Source organism: Pectinophora gossypiella, chromosome 5 (assembly GCF_024362695.1).
Source record: "Pectinophora gossypiella chromosome 5, ilPecGoss1.1, whole genome shotgun sequence".
Lineage (NCBI taxonomy): Eukaryota > Metazoa > Arthropoda > Insecta > Lepidoptera > Gelechiidae > Pectinophora > Pectinophora gossypiella.
Window position 1 is genome coordinate 7,846,112 of NC_065408.1, and position 27,676 is coordinate 7,873,787.

The following is a 27,676-nucleotide window of genomic DNA, read 5'->3' on the forward strand; positions in this document are numbered from 1 at the left end:
ATCAGCACGTAATATCATGATATTATATCCAGAATGATCTCTCAGGTTACTTTATGATATACTCCGTACAGAACTCGATAGACTCTTTCTAAATCTAATATTATTTCTTCTAAACCATATCTGCCTTGAGACTCTTGATAAATAACCATGACATAAATGCATCTTTCCAGTTGGAATCAATACCACGCTGTTGTTTGCAACAGGATCAGCGGGCTTTTTCATCAGATTTGTTTTAAACTTTGATACGGAAACGCACGTATTTCCGAAGAGTTTTAATGAAGCTAAATATTTACATGAATGTAGAAAAGCAGGAAGGTTTATCCGGGCATTTTGTCAGTCTAATTATTATTCTGACCTCATTTTCCCTATCTGTCGCCGATTACGACCTACCTTCATTACGCGTGTGCTAACGGTAGCCACCCTAATCCGCACGGCTCCTTGTCTCCTACATAATTTGCGACCTCCACCCTAATATCCACCTACCTACCCTTATTAAACATTAAAATATTTCAACTTATCACACATGTTATCTTTTCCTTTCTTCGTAGTCTTTTTTCAAACAAAATAGATTATGCTCATGATCATGACACCAGTGATTGTTCTGTGATTATCATAGAAAGTTAGTGTTTATTAAATGTATACTAGATAGCTAGATATATATATTAGATAGTCTGGTGTTATGTACGGTCGGAGCAGTAGGGCAATAGGCTAAGCCTATAATGATGTTATTAGTAGTGACTGACTGAATATGTACTATTATAAATATTTCTGTGATTTGACTTAATTTTAATTTTACTATTTTATTCATTTTGGAATTTTAATTTTATAATTGCTAATGTAAATATGGGTTACATGCCTGAAATAAATTGATTTTATTTATTTATTTATAGCTTTATTCAGAAAGCTTTTAGCTTAGCAAAACAAGCTTAAGTAGAAAGGTAGGTAATGTACAATACAATACAAAAACGCTTTAATGCACTTATAAACACAACATTAAAAATAATTGCAAAAGTGACAAGAGAAGCACAATTGGCGACATTATTGCTAAGTAGCAATTTCTTCCAGGCAACCTTAGGGTGGAAGAACTTGCTAAATATTGGAGTCGGGGACAGTGCAATACAGGTTTAGGTAAATAATGCAATAAGGTAAATTAACACAAAACGGTCTACATAAAACATAATTAATTATACTATGTAATGTATTACTTAATTAGAAGATAGGTGTACTTAACAAATAAACAGGTTTTTCTTACGAAGTAATACCTCAATTTTTACATTTCACGAGGTATTATGTTCAGTAGGTATACGGTGAAGCCAGTTACCTCACCCTCTTAAGTGACGTGAAGGTCGCTCTCCATTGTATAGACTCTTGAAATATGAAAGTTTTTGACCCTGATAGGTACGCGTAAAGAATCCAAAATTGCGACCAACCTTTCACGCTCTCGAGGACGGAATAAATCACCCTTAAGCCGATTCCATTGCACATGTTTGATTCACAAAATAAGTTACCTAGAAGTATAAGGCTTTAAGCTTGTGAGCTTCTTGAATATTAGTCGGCAAGCTAAAGCTAAAACGTGCTTAGTCCAGCTTGAAATATATTCCGAGAAAGCTGTTTTACATTTTATTTTCCGTCCTTGTCTTTAGCAGGCAGGTTTTACGCTATGTACCTACTCGTGTAAATTTTTCTTGTGTATTAATATGTTTTTGTTTTTGTTTACAGTCATGGCGAAGACTTGATCGTGACGCCCTTCGCGCAGGTCCTAGCAAGCCTCCGTAGTGTTCGAAACAACTTCCTATGCCTCACAAATGTGCCAGTCGCCAAGTAAGTAATATACCCAATTTACTGTTTACATTGTTTAAGCAACCCGCAGCGGAGTTCAGAGTGAAAGAAAGAAAGAAACGTTTATTATAAAGGGACACCACAGTAACAAATAAAATACAAATAACAAATATACGCGTAGTGCATGCGCTCAGCAGTGGGGCGTACTTAAATATTATATAGACAGACTTGTTTATGTTGTGTTCTAACCTAATCGAGTGCTTTCAATGATAAAGATGGGATACACAATGAGGAGTCTTGTACTGTAGGTAAAATAATATTTTACGAATCACTGTATTCGGAAACCGATTCTTTAAATGTGTAAGTACGTAGTAAAAGTCACATTCCTTGCATTAAACAATAATTTTCCATTTTATGAATGCAAATCGAAAGTCACGTACGAGATTTTATGTTCTCAGCAGATATTTTATGATCAAAGCTTAGTTCTCTTCGTAATAACATCTACATGGATATAAAACAAATAATGAGTTGCGGATTGCTTATTTAAGTACTTGTTTATTTCTATCTATTTACTCTACCAACACAATCTCAAAATTGTGTATGATATTGATGCTATTTCTTTGTAAGTACATTATTGCTCGGTGGCTGACGTGGCTGTGCGCTAGACGAAAGATTAGTTTGTAAGTTCATCGGCTTCTGTCAATCGCTGTATTGCGTCTCGGCGCTCCGTCGTCAAAAGTGTAAAAAAGAAAACTAAATTGGATAGTGTCAGAATACAAAGTCGTAAAGCAAGCCGTCAAATACAGCCCCCGTAGTAATTATAAAGATTCTTCGAACAGCTCAAATATTGACTGATATTGAAATATATAAATAAGGGCTTTTGCGTCACGAGATAATAACTCAATCCATTTCAAGTCAAACAATTAATAGCGGATTAATTGGATGAAAATTACTGGTATATAATTGGGTATCAGTCTAATTAAATACAGTGCTGACACTATAAGCTCAATATTGCATTATACGCAAGATTTACGCAAAAAAGAAATAAGGAAAGGCGGAAAATGCTCTTTGTTGTGCTCGTATAATCGCATCAATAAACACAAAAGGGCGTTCAATAAGGCCCTTTCGCGGAACCTTCTGAATACAGAACCTAAGGAAAGGTGGCTTCGATTACGAATAAGGCCGAATGTGGAACCCATAACCTTAACCTTTAAGGAATCACAATTTTCCTTCTCATGATATAGGAACAAAATCAGACTACAATACTGGAGATTTCAGATGTAAGGAATATTATATTTCTTTGTTATTCATTCATTTTCGTATATTGATATCAAATTTTTAATTTGGGTAATACGTTTTCGTTAGACATAAATTTCGCTCGTTTCGTGTTAGTGATAAAAATGATAATATTCAAATAAGTACTCAATAAATATAACCAAATAAATATTACAGAACTAAACTGAAATTAAGAAGGTTGTGGCTCTTTTGCAGAGTATCCATCCAAATCTTCCAAACCGAAGAAAGTGGCGAAGGGACGAGAACTAAGTAGTGAACCTTTGATGAGTCTTAGAGCGTGAAATAGCCCCCAAATTATAGACATAGTCCTTTCTACGTTATACCAGTTGTCTAATTGAGCGATAGAGATCCGCCCTAACGGCCGGCTCGGGAAATTTTCAGGAAAATGTAAAAAGGGACAGAACTACTCAAAAATCCATAGTAGCTACGCAGGCATCTAGGTATTATAAAACATATCTTCCAAACAATGCCGTGAAATATTTTAAACCGTGTTCGAAACATGACGAATTTCATGAATAATTCACCAATCTCAATGAATCATATTGTGGCAACGAAATATGCAACGCCGAAATATTTCATATTCAGCTTCAGCATTAAAAATGATTCTATTTTTATTATAATCGGACAACATGTGTGTAAAGAAGGCATATGTTCGGAACGATCGATAAAAAATCAATTATGTACTGTTATAATGTCGGGTAGCGACAGAAGCGTACATTGACGTCGGCGGTTGGAACTCGACTAACTGATCGCTACGTCACAACATGCGCGTGAGCAAGAGCAAGGTCGATACTCTGTGATATATAAAAAGGCAGATGTGGCAATGAGTACGCTCATTTTTTTCGTAGTCGAAAATGTGACTTTCATATACCTTAAACTGTCACTTATTAAAAATCAGAATTTGATACCCTAACCTTATTGAAATAACATTATGATTATATAACAGATAGGGGAAGGCCGGGCATAGTGGATACCTTTAGGTATTTAAGGTTATAGCAGAAAAGGTTTACAATACAAAAACAAAATAATTATCACAAATTAGTCTTTATTTATTGCTCTTACAAATACCAACATCAGTAACCAAGAATATTTAAACAATAATCAACTGCAGTTAAAATAAAAAAAAGTACGATTGTATTCGCTTTGCCCGGTACCCCGGGTAAAGCGGATACAGCACTTGGGCAAAGTGAATACCCATAATCAGTCTCTGAAAATATAGAAATAACTTTGATAAACTGAAACAATAACTTTTATTGACCATAAAATAATAAAATTAAGATTGGCAATTGTCACAGGTATACCCTTAAGTGCCATCAAAAGCAGAACAATCTTCGTGACACCATTGTTGACAAATGTCACATCGAATCCAATTTTTAATTAGTTTACCATCTTCTTTTATATATATTTTCCTAATCTTCGGTGAAAACAGTTTCTTTTTTATATTTATTCATCATCTGAAACAAGTAAAAGACCTTTTTAGATAATAAGTCATCAGTGGATATGGTATCCACTTTGCCCTACTCACTTTGCCCCACTAGGTAAATTTTGAGGTTAACACATTTCATGCAAAAACTAATAATTCTGACTTTCTGTTAAATATACCATAAAAACCTATTTTGGTATGCTACTGAATTAAGACATTCCTAAGAATCAAGAACTAGAAATATAGGAGAATTAATCAATGTACTTACCGCATAAAATCAATCTTTTATTTACGAAAACACAAATCTCCACTCCGCGGACGGGACACGACGCGGCCCCTCGCTTCGATGTTTGCCGCGTATTAAACCAAGATGGCCCGACGTAACAGTAGTGGTGTGTTGAATTAACATCTAATATTTTAGGAGTAGTGGGGAGTATTCGCTTTGCCCGGGGTATTCACTTTGCCCAGCCTTCCCCTAACTTTTAAATAGGTGCGTATTTTCATTTATGATTTTTTTTGGGTATGTCTTCATAAACCCAACCATCCCTTTGTGGGACCCTCATTTTAGGTCCTTTATTGTTTATCTACTACACTTCAGCAATGTTATTCCTTTCCCTATTTGACTCTCTGTGAATCACTCCTACTTCCCTTTTGACAGCAGAATGTGTTTAAATGTTAAACGGATCTTAGGATAAATAGAGGTTTTATTCTTAAATGTAGAAAAACCTACATAGATCTGTCTAGATCTAATTTAATTAAATCAAATAAAAGTAGTGGGATGAAATGAAATTAAAATGTGTCTATTTAAATTACTTACATTACAAACCAAAGTATTTATTAGTCTCCCTATTCAAACGAAGCACAAAACTCGTTTAAAATTAACTATTATAAATATAGGTAAACACATTTGAGCACAGTCGTAACAAGCGCATCGGAATATTTATTCATCCGTGTAGTGACGCGTTGATGACGTAGCGACCGCGTCGACCTATGGCAAAATGGTCGCGCACATGCGCGACGCGAGTCGACGGCCTGACGACGACGTCACGCCCGCGCCCTCTGTCGCCCACCCCGGCTCGTGACCATACTGTCACGTCTTGACGGATTAGCCGCAATCTCGCGTCATAGGGGACCCACTTATCTGGTCTTCTTAAACGCATATCTAGTAAATTGTCGCCTATCTCCGTTTCTAAAGCATACGTGCGCGCGCACATGTTACAATTTAGGTACTTATTTTTAATTAAAAAATATATTATTTCTCAATTTTTAGCGAAATAAATTCATTAATAATGAGGATCACAAACCCCATCATGTTTATTAGAAGGACAAACTATAAAACCTAATTAAAGAAATAAAAAATGAACAAAATGTTATTTGTATCTATCTTATTGGGCCTGAGTACTCTTAGGGACCGCCCACAGTTTGGACACCCTAACAAAACTTTTAATACAAACTAAGCAAAGGCAAAGGTATAAATGTCATGCAGCCTACTACTTCTTGTTAAAATTGATAAAATTAACATTTGCATGTAAAGCAAAAATATTCAAATTAGTTTTTTTTATAAAAGCATAACGTTTCATTTAAAAATATAAAAAAATACCTTACATACTCAATTGAAAGGAATACTTCAATGCATAATTATATATAATAGGAAATATTAAGCTTCACTGTCTATCACTTTTATACCAGGCAAGACGAAAGACTCTCCCATTTCTATATACAAAATAAGTATCACCTTTCACTGCCAGACTGGTCAAAATATGTTATCGATAAAAATATATATTTTGTACTAAATTTAAAGTCCACTTTTTTAATTCATTTGTAGCTGAGTTAATCTATAATATTACTATTAACAATGACGAGGGTCATAAATATGTCATAGAGATTGGTGAGGGAAAACCCAATTAGTAAAATGACGTAAGTAAGTAACCACAAGATTACTTCTTACCATAATGCAATTCATTTCGTAATCCCTTTAATATCAATAAAACACTAAAATTAAAGTCTCATAATCAAGACATTAACCTTATTACAGATATAATTTAATATTGTTTTCAGAATATTATTGTATTTTGATTCTCATGTTATTACGAGTACCGCGTCATTAAATGTAATATAAACTTTCCCCGTGAAACAGTTGAAAAGGTTATATGTCGCGTCAGAGCTACAGAACCCTTTAACCTTTTTGAATTACTATTCAATGCATATAAGAGTGAAATGTGGTGATAAATGAAACATAATTTATTTTGCTATTTGAGGCTGTTAACGTACTTATTTGAGACAAAAGAATTCGTGCTTGGGTAAGCGACACTTCAACATTCGATACCTTCGTATAAATTCACAATCGCATGCAATACTTGTAATATTTCAGTCACTGCAAAAGAAAGTGTTTAAATGCGCAATGTTTCTATTCGTCCATGTATTCGGAGACGGACAAATATTTATACGTCGACGGACGGACGGATTGATATAGCGGTCCCAAGAGGCATCGTCTCCACTAATGAAACCCTTAAGCGCTTTCTAGATTAACTTCATGCGATCAGAAAATGCAATTAAGCACTAATATGAAGACTCACCAAACCAAAATGAGAAAATATTTTATTGTGCCCGGGTACTTTTATGACTCGCGTCACTATTTACCAAAATACTCAAACATTTCCATCATTTATGAGCATAGTGAATTACCTATCAAAAAAGACAACCAGGTTTTCCCCACTTGTAATGTTATGGAGTCTCATAAAGATTTGAAAAGAATAAGCACTTGATGAAATTATGCAAATATCTAAGTACAGAGTTCAATTCATTCATGTTTTTCTCACGTATGTACAGCAAACATCTGCAAGGCATTACGTGAACCCTGACCGTAGGATCTAGACAGTACTGATTATCTGCAGTCGTTCTGATTACTATTTTTAGCTTATGCAATGCGAACAAATCAACAACAACATAGAATATTGTAGACTATTATTAGCACGTGGATCGATTGTGATCGTGTTTATCATTCGTCAATAATATTAGCATTCGATTGGCAGATTGAACTGTTTATAGATAAAACACACTGGTATGTTCAGGATCAATGATACAGTCATAATGTTGCTGCCAACGTATACAGTACCACAAAGAAATCCTCATATCCAATCAACCAAATCCAAGTCACAGTCAAGAAGAGCTAACCAAGGTTAACAAATTATTCTTGAAATATAAGATTACTGAAACACCCAGCACAAGCACTCTCCCGGTCCCCACTCATACTGTATCAAAGACTTGAATATGCGAACAAAAATTTAATATCGTCAAAGATAAAGCGCTTTCTCCTAATAAATTCAAATATTAAAGCATATATATAGATGGAGTCTCGCAGCCTTAAATATGGATGTTTAATCTTTAAAGATAGGTATTCTAAATTCTGAATTTAGTGGATTCCGTTATTGTTGTCGAGAACAATCTAAGTCGTGACAATGCTTCAAAGTATTATACTTAAGCACTATATTCTCTCTTAGAAAATAGGCTTCTTTATTCCATTAGTTAATGTCTCTGAGTTAAGTAAAGTGGAATGTATGAAAGATTGAGTTTATTAAATATATTAAAGCAGTTGTACGGCATAACGTTTCAAATTTCAAATTAAGTTCTAATAATAACGTTTGTATGATTTCAGATCCCGAAGATCTTCAGGCGCCGCCACAGCAGTTACGCCCCAGCCGAAAAACTTCAACCCTGGAGGTAAGACGACCCTCAAAGTACTAATTGCTTCAAGATCTGCAGAGTTGAGATACCATTTACCTGACTGTGATACCTGATACTGTTCAAGTGTGGGTTTCGGATACTCTTTTAGGCTACAGACGTCTATTATTTACCTGTGGCTAGTAAAATCTGATTTCAAAATAGACTTATCAAGTAGTAAGAGCCACAGTGTATATCTTCACAGCCATCATATAAATTTATCTAGGCTTGAGTGTTGATTTTACAATTTTCAGGTTAACTATTATTATAGTAGGGACCGCTAGCACCCCTGTACAATCATCCGATGTTTACCATTTTTATCGCATTAGTTGATTAGTTTTGGCGATGATATCCTTCGAAGAATTTACATCACAAGGTAAACATATCATGTGAGACATGTTACGAGCCTGTAATCTGTTTCAATCTACCAGGAAAATGATATGCTCATACTTTATCACTGAAATCAACCAAATGTTTACAATTCACAACTAAGATTAAAATTATGCGGAAATCTAAATACTTATAAGTTATATAATACACAATAAATATACGTAATAAAATAGATAGATAATAATATAATTTATTAAATTACTGCTTAGGTAAGTACGTAATAGTATCGGCCGATAGGACCATTAAAAAGCCATTTCTAAATTAATAAACAGTTAAATCTGCTACGTCTACGGTTTCACTCAAAATAATTCTGAAAATGCATTTGAGCAATTATTATTGTTCTATATTGAAACAGACGTATAAGGCCAATGATGATGATGATGATATTGATTATAATATCAACTTACACGCATCGCTGACGGCGGTATCAAGTAACCCGATTCGTAATAAATCAGACAAGAAGGTGCGATCCCCTGCGATTGGATTGTTCGGCGGCTTTAATTTAGGCAGAAATGTTTGGGCAACCAGACACGATTTCATTTCGCCCCCGAAATCCTGGAGCGGAAAAAATAAACGCTATTCACACACGCAATTTCTTATTGAAACATAAATTTGCGAAGCTTTTTGCGAGCCACTTCTCTCGCAGCGGTGGGCAAAGTATACTTTTAAATGTGAATAAGTAAATGTTATACCTCCCCTATGTGAACGTTGAAATAAGTTTCTCGCAGCTTTTAATTTCGCTACGAATACCTACATTTTTAAACTAAAATGAAATGTCCCGTTTGAAATGGAAGCGGAAAACACAAATTTTACTTTGGCAACTACTGCTCTAAAATAGAATGACCTTTAACATAATGTGGGCAATCAATATTGTTTGAAAGCTTTTCCGGAGTAACTTTTTAACTGAATACGTATATATAGGTACAATCCAATCGATTCGCAGTATTTCCTCGAATAATTTCACTCAGCCATATATCTGATTGGTAGTTGTCACAGATTATCTCTCTTATCTAAAACCTCCGGATGTTTTGACGGTAAATTTGTAAATAGGTTAGGTACGTTCTTTCCTTATTTACTTGCTGATGATACTTCATGTAATAACGCATCAAACTTCCATAAGTGCTAATGTAATATTTAGATAACATATTCGCAACTGTAACGACGTAAACAGATGAAATTGACATTGAGTTTTCCAAAATCATCTCTTTAATAGCCTCTGTGATCCAATGGTTAGGGCGTAGAGCTCACGATCTGGGGCTCCGGGTTTGATTCCTGATGGGGACGTTGTCGAAATCACTTTGTGAGACTGTCCTTTGTTAGGTAAGGAATTGCAGACTTGAATCACCTAATTGTCCGAAAAAGTAAGATGTTTCCGTGCTTCGGAGGGCACGTTAAGCCGTTGGTCCCGGCTATTAGCCGTAAAAAGCGCCTCCTCGAACTTGCAATGGAGCAGCGTGGGGGAGTATGCTCCATTCCCCCTCCAGTTGATTGAGGGGAGGCCTGTTCCCATCGATGGGACGTATACAGGCTGTTTATGTGTGTCCCTTTAGCGCCCCCGCCGCATAAGATTGCGGATGTAGATAAAGTTATAGGGAGGAAATGCGCGGGAAATGTAACACAATCTGAAAAACTGATCACCACATGAGAAGATAGGGGTACAGACATATACATTCCTCAATAAATATTGATTAAAGAAGGTATTGGAAGGCAACTGAACAATAGGATTCTATCCCACTAGAATGTTTTTGCTAATATAAGTGAGGTTGAAAGATGAAAGCTCTACTCAATACTTTGAAAAGAGAGTAACGTGTAGCAAGGTTCTTTATAACAAAAAAACAAGATTTATGTAGGAATTTAAAACGAAAACTTTACAAATTTATTGCAGTTAAATACCTATGTAGACAAATTATGATATAGGTGTTAGAGAGATACCTACATTCCAACGAAGAAGGCATCGGGCCAATAAAGTTCCGTTCCACTAAGATGGGTTTCTAACGTTAAGTGTTCCAGACATGAAAGACTTATAGGTAGTTTAAAATGTATTGCAATCTTACAGCTGACTGTCTATTCAGCAAAGTTCTACCTGACCTGTATTGAAATTAGAAATAAAACCTTGTCAAAATTACTGATGAACTTTAAACTTCTCCATCCTATCTACACAATTTTAATGATATTTTAATGATAACGTTCGCCTAGAAGCTTTTCGAAGTATTTAAAGACACAGATAACACTTTTTTTTTATTAGCGCATACAGATGCTAATCTATCTCTTATATAATATAATTTATTAATAAAAGTACTCATATAATGAATACCGGCGCTGTTTTAAACTTTAGCCTGTTTTATCCAAAGTGCAGTCTTTATATTTTTTAAATATAATAATACTGGTGTTAATTCCTGTACGGTCCGAGTCTATACACTACACCATATATCTATACACTTTGAAACCAAGTCACATTAACTTTTTTGACAAATTAAACCGTAAGTCTCATTAAATGTCAAATATGATAGTGCGACAGAGTTTTAAAGTGATATGTACCCATTTACCCATGATATTGTTCATGTGACTATACACACCATCTGATTTTATTTTAAGTTATATTTGCCATTTTTTATCCACTGAAAAGAAAAGGAACGAGTAATCAACAGGCATAAAATTTATGGAACACACATCAATTTTAGTTGTTGATAGCACACGTCAAACGGGTTGAATATTGGTGAGATGCCTATTTTGTTCGCCCGGGTTATTAATTCATTTTATAATTAATAATTGTCAACCATCCGTCCTTTTCCTTGTCAGCGGATAAGAAAATGACGGGTATAACTTAAAATAAAATTAATGTGGTGTCTGCAGCAACCGGAGCCATTATCACCTGTAGGAGACTAGTATTTAAATAAAATCTTAATACACTATCATTTTAGCATTGTTTATTCAAAGAGCGGGTATACATACATACGAGTATTTAATTTATCTATGAAGCGGATATTTATGCTTTCATTCACAACAGCATCACATCTTAGGCTGTTGTGGGTGGGGGGGCATGAATTAAATATGATTTTTTATCAGTTTTAGTCAGTCTTGATCGATGGGGCTGGCATAACAAATTTTGTTAAAAGCCCTTAAGTAAATTAAAGACAAAAAAAAAAGCTTTCATACAAGTTTACGATAATAAAACAAAAAATAACTTTTGAATGTTTCCGATACGGCACCAGAACCTTATTGAAATTCTTACGTAAATCTGAGGATACAGTTATTATATTTTCATGTTATAAAAGCAAGAGAATATCTAAAATAAATACCTACCATTATATAATATAAAAATATATTTTAGAGACGAATAATGAAATTATAATTTATATGCATTTTATTTTTATAATTTCACAGTACATGAACAGTCTTATTTCTTCAGTATAACAAATAGGTATTACTTAATAACAATAGCTTTCAAATTATCTTCCTACCGGGTGAGAGCCTTTAGCGCGCTCCCCATTTGTCCGGTCAAGTAGTTAATGCCATCTGCGGCAATAAGTAACGATAAGTCACGTCAAAAAAATTACCTTCTCTTAAAACTACAATACAATACCTTAATTTAGATATTAATTCTGTACCGTCGGTGAAAAGTAATACAAGTCCAAAATTCAAGTTTTGAGAAAATCGAGTTTAAAGTTAAAAATATTCTAGCTCGCGACTTATAAGGAATAATGGAACAGAAGTTAGATGTGTCGATAGGTGATGATGGAAGGTTTCTTTTCTAATATTTAGTTATATTTAGAACCTAAACAGAAATGGTAGAGGATCAAAATAAATTACATGTATCAGTTGACACAAACTTTTATATTGTGTAAATTGATACAAGTCTACTTATACCTTTTTACACACATAACTATAAAAAAGTCATCGTTGATATATCATATTTCAATTATTAATTTTACAGTCTTATTCTACAAAAAACAAAATGTCTTGGAAGAAAGTTTATTTCATAATGTTGTAGAAAGGCAAAATTCTATTTATTTTCTTTAAAAAGTAAAGAAACGTAACTTATATCAATTGACACAAACGATAAACTATAACGAATTTGTGTCAAGTGGTTTAACATGACTTATTTTTTCGGTTTTATTGTGTAAAATGATACATGTCTTTACGAATTTCTAATAATAAATACATATAAAGATGGTACACGTATATATAGTGTAAGGTGACGATAATAAGATATTTTTGTTATGATTTTACTCTCAAAACTCATAAATAACCGGTCAAAACCACCACTGCTGCCCACTACAAACACATTTTGTCCACTACACTACGCCCCTAATCAAAACCACTTTTGGTTCATTTTTGCAGTCAAAATCTTACAAATTCAATTATGATAATATTTCCACCCCTAACAAATGAAGGTAAGAGGAATCATATTAAGACTAGTCATTAGGAATGTTTCGGGCTAGCCTGGCAGTATAGCCTGGAGATAAAGTTGATGTACCTACGTACTTTTAAACCAAAATCACACAAACCGGTAAGTGTTACTTCTTTCTTGCTGAAACTATTTAAAAGATCACAACTCATTCCACAATCAAAATCCCCTAAAGTAAAATTCGATATTTCGAATTATCAAAATTCCCGGTCTAATGGTAGCCCGCAACATTGACAGAACGATAAACGGAGTCGAATCAATGTTGACGATGAGAATAGGTAGTGAAAATGAAGATCATTGGTTCACCTCCAAACCTATAGGTTACACAGGGCTATCCTCAGACCATGACCATGACCACCATGGACCATGGTCTGTTATGGTTAAGCTAAATGAGCTCGTTTCCGCAAAACTCTACACGTAAGCACACGTGGGGGACTTTCCGCGTATCCTCGCGTATGGACCACTATTGTGAAGTGGGCAAACTTTCCACTATATCATCATCATCCTCCTGCCAAATGTCCCATCTTCTTCTTCTTCTATCGTGTGGATTGTGAGGTGAATTGCCAACCCCATCAACCCTGGTGTCAGGGTTATAACTGAGCCGCCATAGGCCCCTGACTTGACTCAATGAATACTCGAATGTCCCATATGTAATGTTATTTTAATGGGCTCAGTTTTCCGCATAAACGCAAGTGGTCCATTATACGTGCTTTTATTGACTATGCAAGCCAACTAAGTCCTTTCAGAAGCTCAAATACCGCCTGGGATTTTTACAAACTTTGTGACCTGGTTTAATTAAGGGGTTGTGCCCGTGGTGTTGCCAATTATTTATTCTAATCTAATCTATCCTACAAGATCCCACTGCTGGGCAAAGGCCTCCCCTTCCTCTTTCCATTTTTCACAGTCCTGTGCGTAATTCTCTCCTATGTAATCAAAATACAGAAAAAAAAATATTACTGGTGCTCAAGAGTTCAGAGCAGTTATTCCCTTTATAAAAATGAGGAAGCTCGACAAATTTACACCATTCAACGTGTTTGAGAAACTAGTAATCTTCTCTTGAGAAAATGTGGCAGATCTCGATGCTGCCGATGCCGAGCTGTCATCTACGGCCATGTAGGTTCAAAAATACCACTACCGGCGCTCGCATCAAAGATCTAACCAGCGTGTATTGAATGGCTTGCATATTAATTGGAGCTCGATAATATTTGGAGCCATTATTTCATGTCTACAACCTCCTTAGCAATGAAGGCAGCGTTCAATCTGCCACCGCTTAACCTACATGTAATCAAGAAAACTATGTAAAACAGCTATGCTTCGAGCTAAGGGAAGAAGACTAACGACAGTTATGACAAATCTCAAATACCTCTTGACTAACCCTGCCATGGTGATAACGACGCCATGATCAGGACCCACAACTTATTGAGGTACTGTAATTAAGTACTACAAGGTGGCTATAGCAGAAAGAGAAAAAACACGGTTTGGTCTGAAGTACTAACTTAACCTATACCCATTCGCAATGCGGATCAGATATGGTTTGCTGTGGCTCTAGACAAAATGTCTTCCCATAGACAGGTTTATGCGGAGGTCACCCTAGGATACACACTGGTGGCGCATGGAATCGAACTTGTATGTATCATTATACACGACACGTTATTGATATCTAAGATCGTATTTTCAGAAATATTTTGATATATATTAATTTATATTACTTTTCACAAAAAAAAAATTTGGTGTTTGATGTTACAACTAAAATTATATCATTAAACACGGACTGTGAGAATTCAAGGATTGCGTGTATTTTAATATATGTTGAGTTGCATTTACTTACACCAAAATATTTAGTGAAAATCTTCATTTCACTTTAATGCAAGTTAAGATGAATTATGTTACACGTGTTATAACAGCATGAATCCTTCACAAACAGTACTTATATCACTAGACACAAAAATTATCTCCGTATTTATAATAGCTACAGTTACGAGAATTAGACAGAAAGAAAGAGAATTTTTTGAACATGAAGTGTGTGCTAATAACTCAAAAGTGATACAACTCGAGTTGTATTACTTTTCACCGACGGTACAGAATTTATTATTGACAGTAGAAAAATGGACAACAATTCCGAATCTAAAAGTAAATTTGAATTTCGTGCCGCTTTGTAAGTTGTAACATGTAACTTTTTGACTTTATAGCCTTTCAAAGATAGTGTTCAACAGCAAGCCTCTAGGCTTTATGATTTCTTTGTGACATTTTCAAGCAACTTATAATGTCTTCGGAAACTGGAAGTAAAGAACCAGTGGTGGTTTTGAGTTGGAATCGAGGGTGAGATGAAAACTAAGCCACCACTCCTTATGTACCTTATATTCTCGGGTGACCGTGACTTACTACATAGGGGAATTTTGTTTTTTTTTTCACACGTCACCTTCTAACGCTTGTGTCTTTGCCCCGGTATGGTTACCCTGTCGTGAAATGTCTCAATTTTAAACAACGATTTTAGTTTATTTATTATATTTTAAACACTAACACAAGTAAATAGATTTCATTCATTGCAGGGTATTATTGGAAACTTTAAGAATCAGTGTTTTATCGGAAAAATATTCATGGTTCGTGACGAAACAATTGTCACGTCGAATTAACGGCCGCAGTTTTAGTGTCGGTGTGACTGACGAGGCAATGGTATTCCACCTGTCGCCTGTGACAGGCGTTCCAAGTGTTAGTGCCTCTGTGTTGCCATCACTCTTGAGATGTTGTTCACTAACATCAAACTGTGTGGTTACTATGCGCATAAAGGCTTCCACGAAAATGTGACTACCATTTCATTTGTGTCTGTGTATTTGCGTGAACGACACCTGTCCAGATATATAATTGTATAGGTATGTTTCTTCTAATGTTTGCCAAGAATATGCTAAAATGTTTATACGAACGTAAGCTTAACCTGCCATGCTTTGCCTGTTGTGCTTTTCTGTATATGTTGTCCTTATCTCTATATTTTGTGTCCACATACATACATACATACATAAACTCACGCCCGTAATCCCTAATGGGGTGGGCAGAGCCACAAGTAATCAAAGACAACTTGCAGCCACTGTTGATACGAAGTCCAAAGATGGATATGATTAACCTTATGGTGATAAGGGATCAGCCTATCGCCCATAACATTAGTCCATCATGTTAGAGGACACAATCTCTCTGTCGGTTTTTACGACATGCCCGGGAAGAGAAGCAGCTGATTTTGTGTCCATTGTGCTCAATAAAGTATTTTATCTATCTATCTTAACATGTTTTCATTTTTTTTGTTTGACAAACAACAAACATCTAACAGTATCTAAGTTAGTGAATAACTGAACCTGACCAGCAAACTAACATGCGCAACGTGATAAAATTTTGTCACGGTCATTTTATCGATTCTGACAATATAATTATGTCGTTTTGTCGATTGGTGCTAATATGTGAACCCAAATAAGTCATGTCGTTCTGTCAAAATACGAACAAAATCACGTGGCACGCATGTGCCTATAAATAACTTATCGATTTCGACAAAAGTTATTTAATCGATCGATAATTTTATCACGTTGCGCATGTTAGTCATACTGGTCAGTTTCAGTTATTCACTAACTTATTACATTCCTGGATGTGTGTTGCTTGTCAAACAAATAAATGAAAACTTGTTAAGCTTACGTTCATACATAAACAGCCTATATACGTCCCACTGCTGGGCACAGGCCTCCCCTCAATCAACCGGAGGGCGTATGGAGCATACTCCACCACGCTGCTCCGCTGCGGGTTGGTGGAGGTGTTTTTATGGATAATATCCGGGACCAACGGCTTAACGTGACCTCCGAAGCACAGAATCATCTTACTTTTTCGAACAATCAGGTGATTCAAGCCTGAAAAGTCCTTACCAAACAAAGGACAGTCTCACAAAGTGATTTCGACAATGTCCCCATCGGGAATCAAACCCGGACCCCCAGATCGTGAGCCTAACGCTCTAACCACTAGACCACGGAGGCGGAAGCTTACGTTCGTATAAACATTTTGTTTTGCACTGAGACAATATTAATTAACTCATCTCAAGATGACCTAGTTGTGGGACATTTAAAATTCCTTGAAAACAATGTGGATTTGGAGCGTGACAGGTACTAATGACCACGCTCCGGCGTACCGCATGAATTGAATCCAGGGCAACGCTGTCTCCCGTTTCCAGGAAAACGGATGTAGGCCACGACTCCAAGAGATATATATCCTCATACATTACATAGATAAAATCATCCCCGGAAGCCATACTGGACGTTCTCGTGCTGGAGTGAAATGACAACCATTTCTACCTCATAATAAAATATGATGCACTTCGGAGTTACAAACTTCGGTGTTAAATAAATACATTTAAATAATAATAATATTTATTCAGAAAAAATAATACAATTATTTACATAATCAGCATTAAATTTGTAGTGTCAGTTTACATTTCTGACTGAGTTCTGTTTACGTTTTTCTGAGACAATATCTATGATTACGTTTATTAACAACAGATTAGTACGGTCACGAACATTAATATGTATACACTTTGTTACCATGTCACATTAACTTTTTTTATAAATTGAACTGTAAGTCTCACTAACTGTCAAATATGTTAGTGCGACAGAGTCTTAAAGTGGGTACATTATATTGCTTATGACTGTACGAGTACATACTATCTAAGACTACGCTCTGGGCAAAAAATGGTGAACAACTGATAAAGTTAAAACTAAATTGAAATGAACAAAATATAATTAAAATAAGTAACGAAGGATAAAATACACTCTATAAGACTCCATTTAGATCAAAAGTAAATGGTGAAGTACTTACTAGAAATGTTAAAAAATAATAATGTAATGTTCGTTAATTAACTATGAGATCATCATCTTCTTCTATTGTGTAGGTTGTAAGGTGGAGTACCAAGTGTCAGGGTTACTATTGAGCTGCCAAAAGCCCCTAACATGGCTCATGTAACGACTACTTACATCGGTATGTAGTAACCAGGACCAACGGCTTACCGTGCCTTCCGAAGTACGGATCATCTTACTTTCGGACAATCAGGTGATCAGCCTGTAATTTCCTAACCAAACTAGGGACCACAAAGTAATTTTTGTGATATGTCCCCACCGGAAATCGAACCCAGGACCTCCGGATCGTGAGCCCAACGCTCAACTACTGGACCACGGGGATCGTTAGGTCGTTAGGTCCTTATATACCTTATACAGGTATAGGTGGGTCGTTCTTCTTTTTTATCGACAATGATCTTCGACAATGGTCTTACGTTCTGCTTTTGATAAGTTGTTTTAGAATTTTATTTCATGTTTCCATTGTCCAAAAATATAGTTATCTTATTATACTCAAAATAGAAGCAAAATACTAATCGGTTCCTCAATTAGGTATTAACGTAGCTTCATTGTTTTTCACAAAATTTTGTGACAGAGTGGTATATTGAAATGCTGTCTCCGATGAAAAGGGCCACTCTGTCACAATATTTTTTGGAATACGCCTGCAAAGAAAAGTATGTTACCGAGATAAAGAGAACCACTAAATAGTCCTTTACGGACAGATCTTTATATGATGTTTTAAAATATTTATTGCCGTTATAATTTTTAAGATGTTAAGTCCGATTAATTGGGAAAATGTCTTTTTATTGTCGATAAAAAAGAAGAACGACCCAGGTACGCATGTGATGAAGAAAGACTGTGGGTGAGTGACGGTAAGTGAGCATGTGGGTAGTTTCTGTAAAATGTTTATCAATTTCACAACGTAATTCCTCTTTCTTTTTCGACGTAATGGGCTAATTATCAAGTATTATGTGGTATACAAATGTCTGTGACAAAAGTTATTTGCTTTTGTCCCGCACCATACGCTAAAGGTTTACATAACATAGCATCATGCCTGTGTCACTAATGCGTCGTCACAATATGTTTTCATACCTATATAATAAAATATATATAACCTACATATAAAGTAAAATAATCCTAAACTACCAAAACATCATATTATACAATTTTCCTGATAGTGAGGGATTTAACCGAGTGCACGCGCCATATATAAATTTGTGCGGTACTAGGTTAAAGATAAATTAGGAAATTCTGATTACTAAATAAAGACACATCTAAAACTAACGAAAAACATTTTCTTTTTTCTATTAAACTTATTTATGAATTTTAATCAAGAAAAACGTAATAATAAGTCCGACATTTTGTCACGTTTTTCTATGACGTCACAGAGTACTTTTTCATACAAATTCCATAGTAATTTCGTGTTTTGACGTTTAGTAAAAAGTAACTGATTTGACTAGTTGGAAACTAGCCTATTACGTAACAGATTATGGCTGAGGTGATCATAACACACCTAGGAAATCACGAAAAATATAACTCTCCTAAACCATTCGGAGATTAATCAGTTTACTTCTTTGATGTTTACCAAAGTTTGATACACCTTCATTATGAGGTAGGTAATAGAAAATATCTTACGGCGGCAGCTTAATAATGTACCTAATATAATATTCTAGAATATTTAAAAAGGTAATGTTGACAATGATTTTCTGCTACTTATATTTTTGTTGCTGCATTTTTAATTAATTATCACGTACTTAAGTAATACATTTGGTGCCTACAGCTTTAAATAGTAAAATTAAGCTTTAAACATTTAAATTGTAGAGGCTATGGCTAGTTACCTATAGTTGGTGGAAAGTTTGATCGAAATGGCAAATTGTATAGATCTAAGGAAGTTATCTTCACGACTGAAAACAAATGTCTTATAGTCCCCGCATGCCACAGACTTTCTATCGGCCAATAGTTTGGTCGGGCTCATCAGCGGTTTGAAAATGCATGTACGCGTACTATAATCGATTTTGTATCTTCATACTGATTATAACTACTAGACTATAGAAATTCTTAAGCTCTTAGTCTTCCTCAAAATATCTCATCCCCTTATCGAAAAATAAATCGCAATTCCGTTCAAACTATCAGCCGATCAAAAGTCTGCAGTGTGCGTTAACTCTTATAATTTTCATCCTGAGTAAAGGAGATAATTGCTTTAATGGAGTGAGTATAGTGCTAACTAATTTAGATTGCTCTAAATACTTAACCAACCCGAGGACGCAACCATGATCTATATATCTTCAGATTTCACGTGAAAAAAGATATTTGCACAAGTCAACGCGCTCCGCTCTAGTGCGAAAATTAAAATATAATTTTCACTCGGCTCATAATAAACTGTAAATATAATATTGTGGAAAGTAACGTGTTGAATATTTACTTAAGTAATCCTCTAGTATCAATTGTAGTATATATAACAATCGATAAGGTGATATTCGAAGGAACGAAACATTAATAAAGTTAAAGGATCGATTCAATTACACACAACGATATGTAATCTACCAATACCGGTAGCTCTATTAATAAATTAATGTGTAATGACGTAAACAAGTGAAGTCGATATTGTCTGAGGGCAATCATACAGGAGTTTCCAATGGTCAGAAGATTTCATAATATTGACTGATAACTTGTTTTTTTCTCACAATAATTACAAATATCATCCAGACTGCGAATGTCATTCATCCCAGACGCAAAGCTTTATCTTTGTTGACTACGTTGACTAATGTAGGGTCAGGACCCGTCCGGTTATCAGGATAAGGTATGTGTGACGTCAAGACGCACGATCCGAGCCCGTGCTAATTGTTATGACGAGCTGAGTAAACATGTGAATCGAAAGGAGGTCGCGCTATCAAGGACCTCGCGTGTATCTTTGACTTGCAATGTCGATAATGTAAAGATAGGACGTGTATCTGATTCCCCGGTAATGCCGGAATAGCAGTAGATAACGTCCAATGCCGCGACACATATTTAAATCTTACTGAAATTGACAGTGATGCCTGTACCTAAGTCTCCACCACAGTTTCACATAACATCGCCCTTCATAATAATATAATTGTACTGTATTCCTCGCATTGTGCATTGATCTTGTTAGAGTACGTGGACGTGGGCGTTCACTATTGTTCACCGGGATGGTATTGGTATGTTCTTTCAATACGTACAATAAGACTACAAGCAAAGGGACCAGAACGCGTATTTTCTTATTTATTCTGTGATATGATATTTTTCTTAGTCTTGTAATGGGATAGGATGTATTTATTGTGACCTCGCTATTACCTGTTCAAGTGTTCAAGCTATAATTAACCATTATTAGATATCGATTGAGGATAATTGTCACTTGCTATAGTAATAATAGTCAAGTCATTCGGGAAGTAGTTTGTGACGTCACGCGTCACCTAGAGTACATTTTTAGGGTGGTATTAATAAACTACTCTCAGCTGAGACTGCCCTCAAGATCATGCTCAAGTCCCTGTTTTTATATAAGAACTGTCACTTTGACAGGATCTTGAGGGCAGTCTCGAAGCTGCTGTGTATTAGTTTATTAATATCACCCTTAGATACCTCTATAGCTGTCAGTGAGGTTCGTTCAATCAGTATGATTGCACTTACATGTTAATGTTTCGACATTAGTTCTAAGATAACAGTTGTTCAATACTTTAGTTCAAGATGACATAAAGTCGCAATTACGTGAATTGAATGGTTATGTTCAAGAATCTACTTTGTTGACAGTACACAAAGTTATTCCAATGAAATACATTTCATGGAATTACTTACCGTTTTACAATAAACTCTGGAAAATCTTGGGTCAATAACCGGCGAAATTCAGTGAAACCTTTTTCCTTTTGACTTTTCCAAGAATTGGTTTTAATCCATTCCTGGGTAATATCGGTTTTGAGTTTTATTAAGCATTGATGCGTACCACGTAAATACATCTAATCTGCTTTTTATACTTAGTTTTTTACTAAATCTCATTACTTACTTATACAAAGAGTTTAGTATTTCTCGCATCTTCTAACCAAAGAAGATGATACCAATACCCGACTCGATCTTTGGCACTTAATTGAAATGCACGTTGGGTTTTACGTAGAGCAGTATCATAGATATATAAGTAAGTAGGTGCATTTTTTAACCTTTACATGTATTGTATGTGTAAATAGTTGGATTTTCCCATGATGTTTCCTACCTAAATTCCTGAGTACATTTACTGTGATCATAATGTATAATTTTTTCACATTATTTCCCTCGTGTATTTTATAACATCTGTCCTTATCACTGTGAGAAAAATACATATATAATACATAGAGCATGAATATATTTTCGCAGAGTCGACATACGTGCTTGTTAACTTAAACCAGTTAACCGCACCAACGGAGCTCCGGACTACATGAATGACTGCAATAACAGCATATTTTTGAAGTACGCCGCGGGACTATTGGATTGAAAAGTCATATTATAACGTAGAGACGGCCTCTGAGTGCGATGTTCTATATTTTTGCAATCATACGTCGTATTTCCAGCCATTCATAGGGGAGCAGTGTCATTTCTATACGCAAATGCCTACACTCCATTCTGTCCGTTCGCTTTAATTATGCTCCAGCTTTAGGGTATAACGTCTCGCAGTGTCTACCTACCTAAGTACGTAATACACGACTTATCTGCCTTCTAGTCGAACCTGTCGCTTTTACCACTCAGTATTAGAGAGCTTTTAATTCCGGCTACATCTAAATATGCAAACCTTCGCTTATAAATTGGTGCTAAGACAGGTAGTGTATCAAATATCTCGTTCTAAAACTACACTCAACGATTTCGATTTATACATCTTAATTCATAGACAAGAAATAAGTAGGCAGTTAGAAAATCATCCCCTTAAAACGAGAACAGTCAATATAACATCTGTGTTGTGCAGGGGATTTTTCTTCTAGTCCGTTCATCATGTTATCCAAAGTCTTAGGTATTTTATATTGTCTTGTTTCTGAACAATGTTTCGTTTGTTGCAGACGAAGCCTACATGAAGTTAGCGCTGGAGACTGTGGAGGAGCTGGACTGGTGCCTCGACCAGCTCGAGACCATACAAACACACCGCTCCGTGTCCGATATGGCTTCGCTCAAGGTGAGTTCACTGTTCACTTCACTACGCTCCACTAAGCAAGTACTACGGATTCTCTTTGTACTACATCTCTGTGTGGTTCACGTACTACGCCGTAAGTACCTCTCCGTACCTACTACATACTATGTAGTCGAAGAAAGTGTGCCGGAGTTAGGCGTGTTAACAATATATCGAGAGTAGAAAATAACGCATAGAAAAAAAGACAGTTCAATGAATAGAATTACACGATCTCATCATCGGACACTCACTCCAGCTACATAGATAATGTCGTTATCTCTAAGGAGATTACGCAACTTTCATGATATTACTGTAATTAATTACTCTATTTTGGTTCACAAAATTCGTCACTGTCTCTCCACGTACCAATTACAAAGAAACGTAATATTAATTTATGGCTTTGTGTTTCCTTTATTCGCATCTGTGCGGAAAGCATGATAACACGACAACAGTAGATTATATTACCTTCATCAAGTGCTACGTAAAAAGTTAAGTACCTCGTTCACCAGTACACGTAACAGTTTGCGGTAACAGGATATCGTAACATTAGTCAAGACTCGATACCCGATAGTAAATAACCGGTCGATACCTCGAGGTAATCATTTCTTATACGTAGATGTATGTTTATTTTCGTACATGTCTCACGGAAATGATACAGATCCAAATCCTCGCTCTGTTCGCGTGACAAACGAAGTCAGAGAGCTAGTATGGCAGCTGTAGGTTGTTAGCTAAATGAGAAAGTCTGAGAACTACGACGTCATTAAATGAATCAACGCCCTTAGTATTATATTCGCTGAATTTATTTTCCTTTGCGGAAGACCAAACTTCAAGAAGCGTAGCGTAAGATGTTCTTGAAAATTGAAGATGGAACTTGGAATCTTCTTCGTGAAATTTTTACAGTTACACATTTGAAAGTCAAAATATGATTGATTTGTTTTTAAACTTCATGTGAACAAATATTTTGCTTGAAAATTATGAGTAATTTTCGAAGTACCAACAACCTTGATAGATAGTTCGAGGAAGTTTGATGCTTGTCAGACGTTTCAAAGCGATTGTTTATTGATTTCTGTACTGTATGATAAATAATTCTCTGTAAGTTCTAACAATCTAAACTTCAGGCAATTACACAACGGAAAACATTGTTTCATCAATAATATTATTAATAGAATTTATATTTTTTTCTTTAAGTACAATGGGCTCACATAAACTGTAATAAAATATACATACGTACATAATATTCTAACTCTTTACCGAACCGCCGAATTGCACTGTAAATATTCGTGTAAAGAGTGGATTATACGTACTATTACAGGTATTACTGCGGCTTAATGTGATCTATTTGCTGTGTGATTGTCCAAGTACACTATAATAATGGAAATTTTCCAATCTGAGCACACGAACTGGGTTAAGCTGTTAGCACCTACTCGCATTCCGTATTACATTCAGTTTATTCTCACACCAAGTACGATAAATAGTCATTATCGAGTCTATAGATAAAATCATTTCTCATATAGGTGATGTGGACATGGATTATTATGCAGCAAACGGTCTTATCTTCAAAGGTCACATGCTATTTCTAATTGCATCAACTGTAATGTGAAGAAAATCTTTCGATAATATTTGTCCAAACTTCTCTTGATAAATAGCTCAGACCTTTTAAATCACACGCGAAATACCACAATCTCATATATCAATAGATTTTTTCGTAAATATACTTAAAACATATACTTACTCGATAAGATAATCTGCTTAAAAATAAGTAACTAGTCTGTCTAAAAGAAATATATTTATATAAAAAATCACACACAGATAAAAAAAATAATTTTTTCGTAAATATACTTAAAACATATACTTACTCGATAAGATAATCTGCTTAAAAATAAGTAACTAATCTGTCTAAAAGAAATATATTTATATAAAAAATCACACACAGATAAAAAAATTAATTCGATAAGTCAAAAAAAGAAAAATTCGTTTGAACTTTGAATCTGACTATAAGTCGACTTTAACAAGTGCAACCCAGTATCATTAAGAAAGTAAGTTTTTTTTCGCGTCAGTACAGGCGCTTCAAAGACTTTTTGAAGTAAAGTGCTACTTATAAAGTCCGTATGTACTTACCTAGGTAACTTATTTGAGTTTCTTTCAATATCCAGACGCTATTCACAGATTCCTTTTTTAATAAATCTTAGAGTTTTACTGGAACAAATATATATTTAACCTAAGGAAAGAAACCCTGTTATCATGCAACTCTTTTGTTAGACTATCTTACTTTGTTCCTACACAAAGAGTGAATCCCTCAGAGATCGCCGTCTCAAGTACACCAAGAAAATACCTGCAAACAAAGAAATGGGGTGGTGCTTTGTTCGGGACAAAAACAACTTGATGTAGCACAACTTTTTGCACCTGTATCGAGGCCAAACGAACATACGGCAAGGTATTCCGCTTTAGAATTTGGCCCATAAAAAGTTTTAATGATTCTGCTACGGACGATGTATATTCTACGAGTACTCTACTCAAGTTGAGTGTGTTTCTTAATAAGCTCTCGAAACTGCAAAGCTCCAAGTAATGGTATAGGTAATTAAGTTGCTACTGAATAACTTCCTCGCATATTTTCATGCATAAATAACAATCTAAGCAAAGATAACTTTTTCGTAAAAGAAAACCTGAAAAAGCACCCACTACGCTACGTACATCCGATATTGATTAAAAATATTGCTAAATTCATATCCAACCAGCAAAATAATAATTAAGCAAGCAAAAAAAGTAGCAAGTGTAAATATTTCTATATAATATGTTTTAAACTGCAGTATATTAACGGGTACATTCGGCGCAATATATAAAGAATTTCTGGCATATGAACGTGGGAGTAGTATTGGTAAATTGTGTACGTAAATGGGATGAAAGCGTTCACTTTTATAACAGCTGGCTAACGAACGGTATCGCCGCCGCTGCCGCACTGCACGCGCGCCTCAAAGCTTTGCAGCTTATTGTATACGGATCGATTGCAACGACGTCACGACGATCGACTCGTATCAACACGAGTATTTCATAGCGTAGCACTCCTACATCTTACTTTTTGTATAACCGAAATTATCCATTGCAAAACTCTCATAGCTATTAATTATATTTGTGCCTCGTCTTTTTAACTTTATTTGTTATCGATTTGTCTGAGACGGTAGGTACTTAGTGACCGAAGAAAATAAATGAGTGCTCTCAACAGGTAAAGGACAACTTGCCCCAGGGGCCCCGGGTCTGTGGAAACCTGAGGAGGTTGAATCGGAGAGAACGCAAACGATAAATATGAGTCCCGGTGGAAAGAAATGTCTACTCTAAGGTCGATATCCGGGGCTGTGTTTGCCGTTTCAAGCTGATTAGTCGCCTCTACAGCTAGAGTCATCGAGTCGGAATCGCATATTACATCCTTTCGACGTCGATATCTCGTTTGACGTCAGTTCAATGTCGTATTGATAGGATATTTTTCAATAGCATGGAATTAGTGTTCAGCGCCGCAAAGCATCGAGCTTTATCCCGCCGATTCTTTTGTTGCTTTGTGCTTTCAGCGTGAACAATGATGCTAGAGACGTCCTACTTGCGTTAAAACGCTTTCTGACAATTCAAACCACTTCTAAAAGCATTCTAGAATTTTAACCCGCAAGTAATTCACTTAATGAGATTGCGTTTGTTAAGAGAATTGAAAGCTGAGTGTAATGTTAGTTTTACCTTATCTTAGACAAAATATTCTGAATCCATAATTAAACCCCGCGGATGACTGTTTCAATCCTAATTTGTGTCCCTAAGGTGGAAACTAAGCATCTTGCTAATTACACAGCTGGTGTGTGCTTTTAATTAGCATTTCGGCATACCTATGTTTAATTAGGTTGCCTAGAAGCTAAATCTCTATGACAGAACCGCAATCTACCTTCTGTACTTTTCGACCGTAGGTATATATCTGTTTGGACGGCTTTGGGATAATTGTTTTTGTTTTAGATCCAATTAAATGTATTCGCAAGTTATATTGTATGTATGATTTAGGCAGATACACAATTAATGAATAAATAGGTATACGTTTCTTGGAATATGTAGTTTGTCATGCTTGGTTTTTAAACAAAGTTATGGCATAAGTAGTAGAAGGTACTAAACACAAACAAAAGGATCAGCTTAGAATATCGACCCACAACTTGTGTAAGGAGAAATTCTCAAGGTTAAGTCCGTGGCAGAGCGCTCCAGCTGCGTGGATGGAACTCATTGAAGGGAACATTTTCCAAGGTTTTGATGCAATAGTCATCCGGAGATGGTCCTTCTAGGCAGCGACCTGTGCGTGACGTCCCCTCGTTAAAACTGAAGGGCACAAACACAAATGTACCTTCGATGACTGACGGAAGTCCTACCATGATAAGTATTATATGTACCAGTAGATATGCTTATATTCACAATTCAATGTCACTATTCTATTTCTGGCCACCATAAGTACCCAAACAGTAGCGAGTTATATTATGCAAGCAAACACTTGCCTTCAAACCACGTGTTTCGGGAATTTGACGTCGGTAGCATTCTCCAAACTGACTGGTTGATTTTCTAGTGAAAACATTGTATAAATTGTATATTTGATTTAAGGAAATATATTAATTTCGTGAACATCAACAGGATATCCCGCTTTTTGA

General features: G+C 35.6%; 1 protein-coding gene across 9 annotated transcripts in view; it reads left to right on the plus strand.

Annotated features, from left to right (window-relative positions):
- The window catches only part of LOC126366726 (cAMP-specific 3',5'-cyclic phosphodiesterase), a 480,018-nt gene that overhangs the window by 438,674 nt on the left and 13,668 nt on the right, over positions 1-27,676 (plus strand). For all 9 annotated transcript variants that reach the window (XM_050009948.1, XM_050009953.1, XM_050009952.1 and 6 more), the window contains 3 exons: positions 1,720-1,821; positions 8,154-8,218; positions 22,909-23,021. In XM_050009948.1, the coding sequence (XP_049865905.1) occupies positions 1,720-1,821; positions 8,154-8,218; positions 22,909-23,021 (280 nt within the window). The remainder of the gene's footprint in view (positions 1-1,719; positions 1,822-8,153; positions 8,219-22,908; positions 23,022-27,676) is intronic.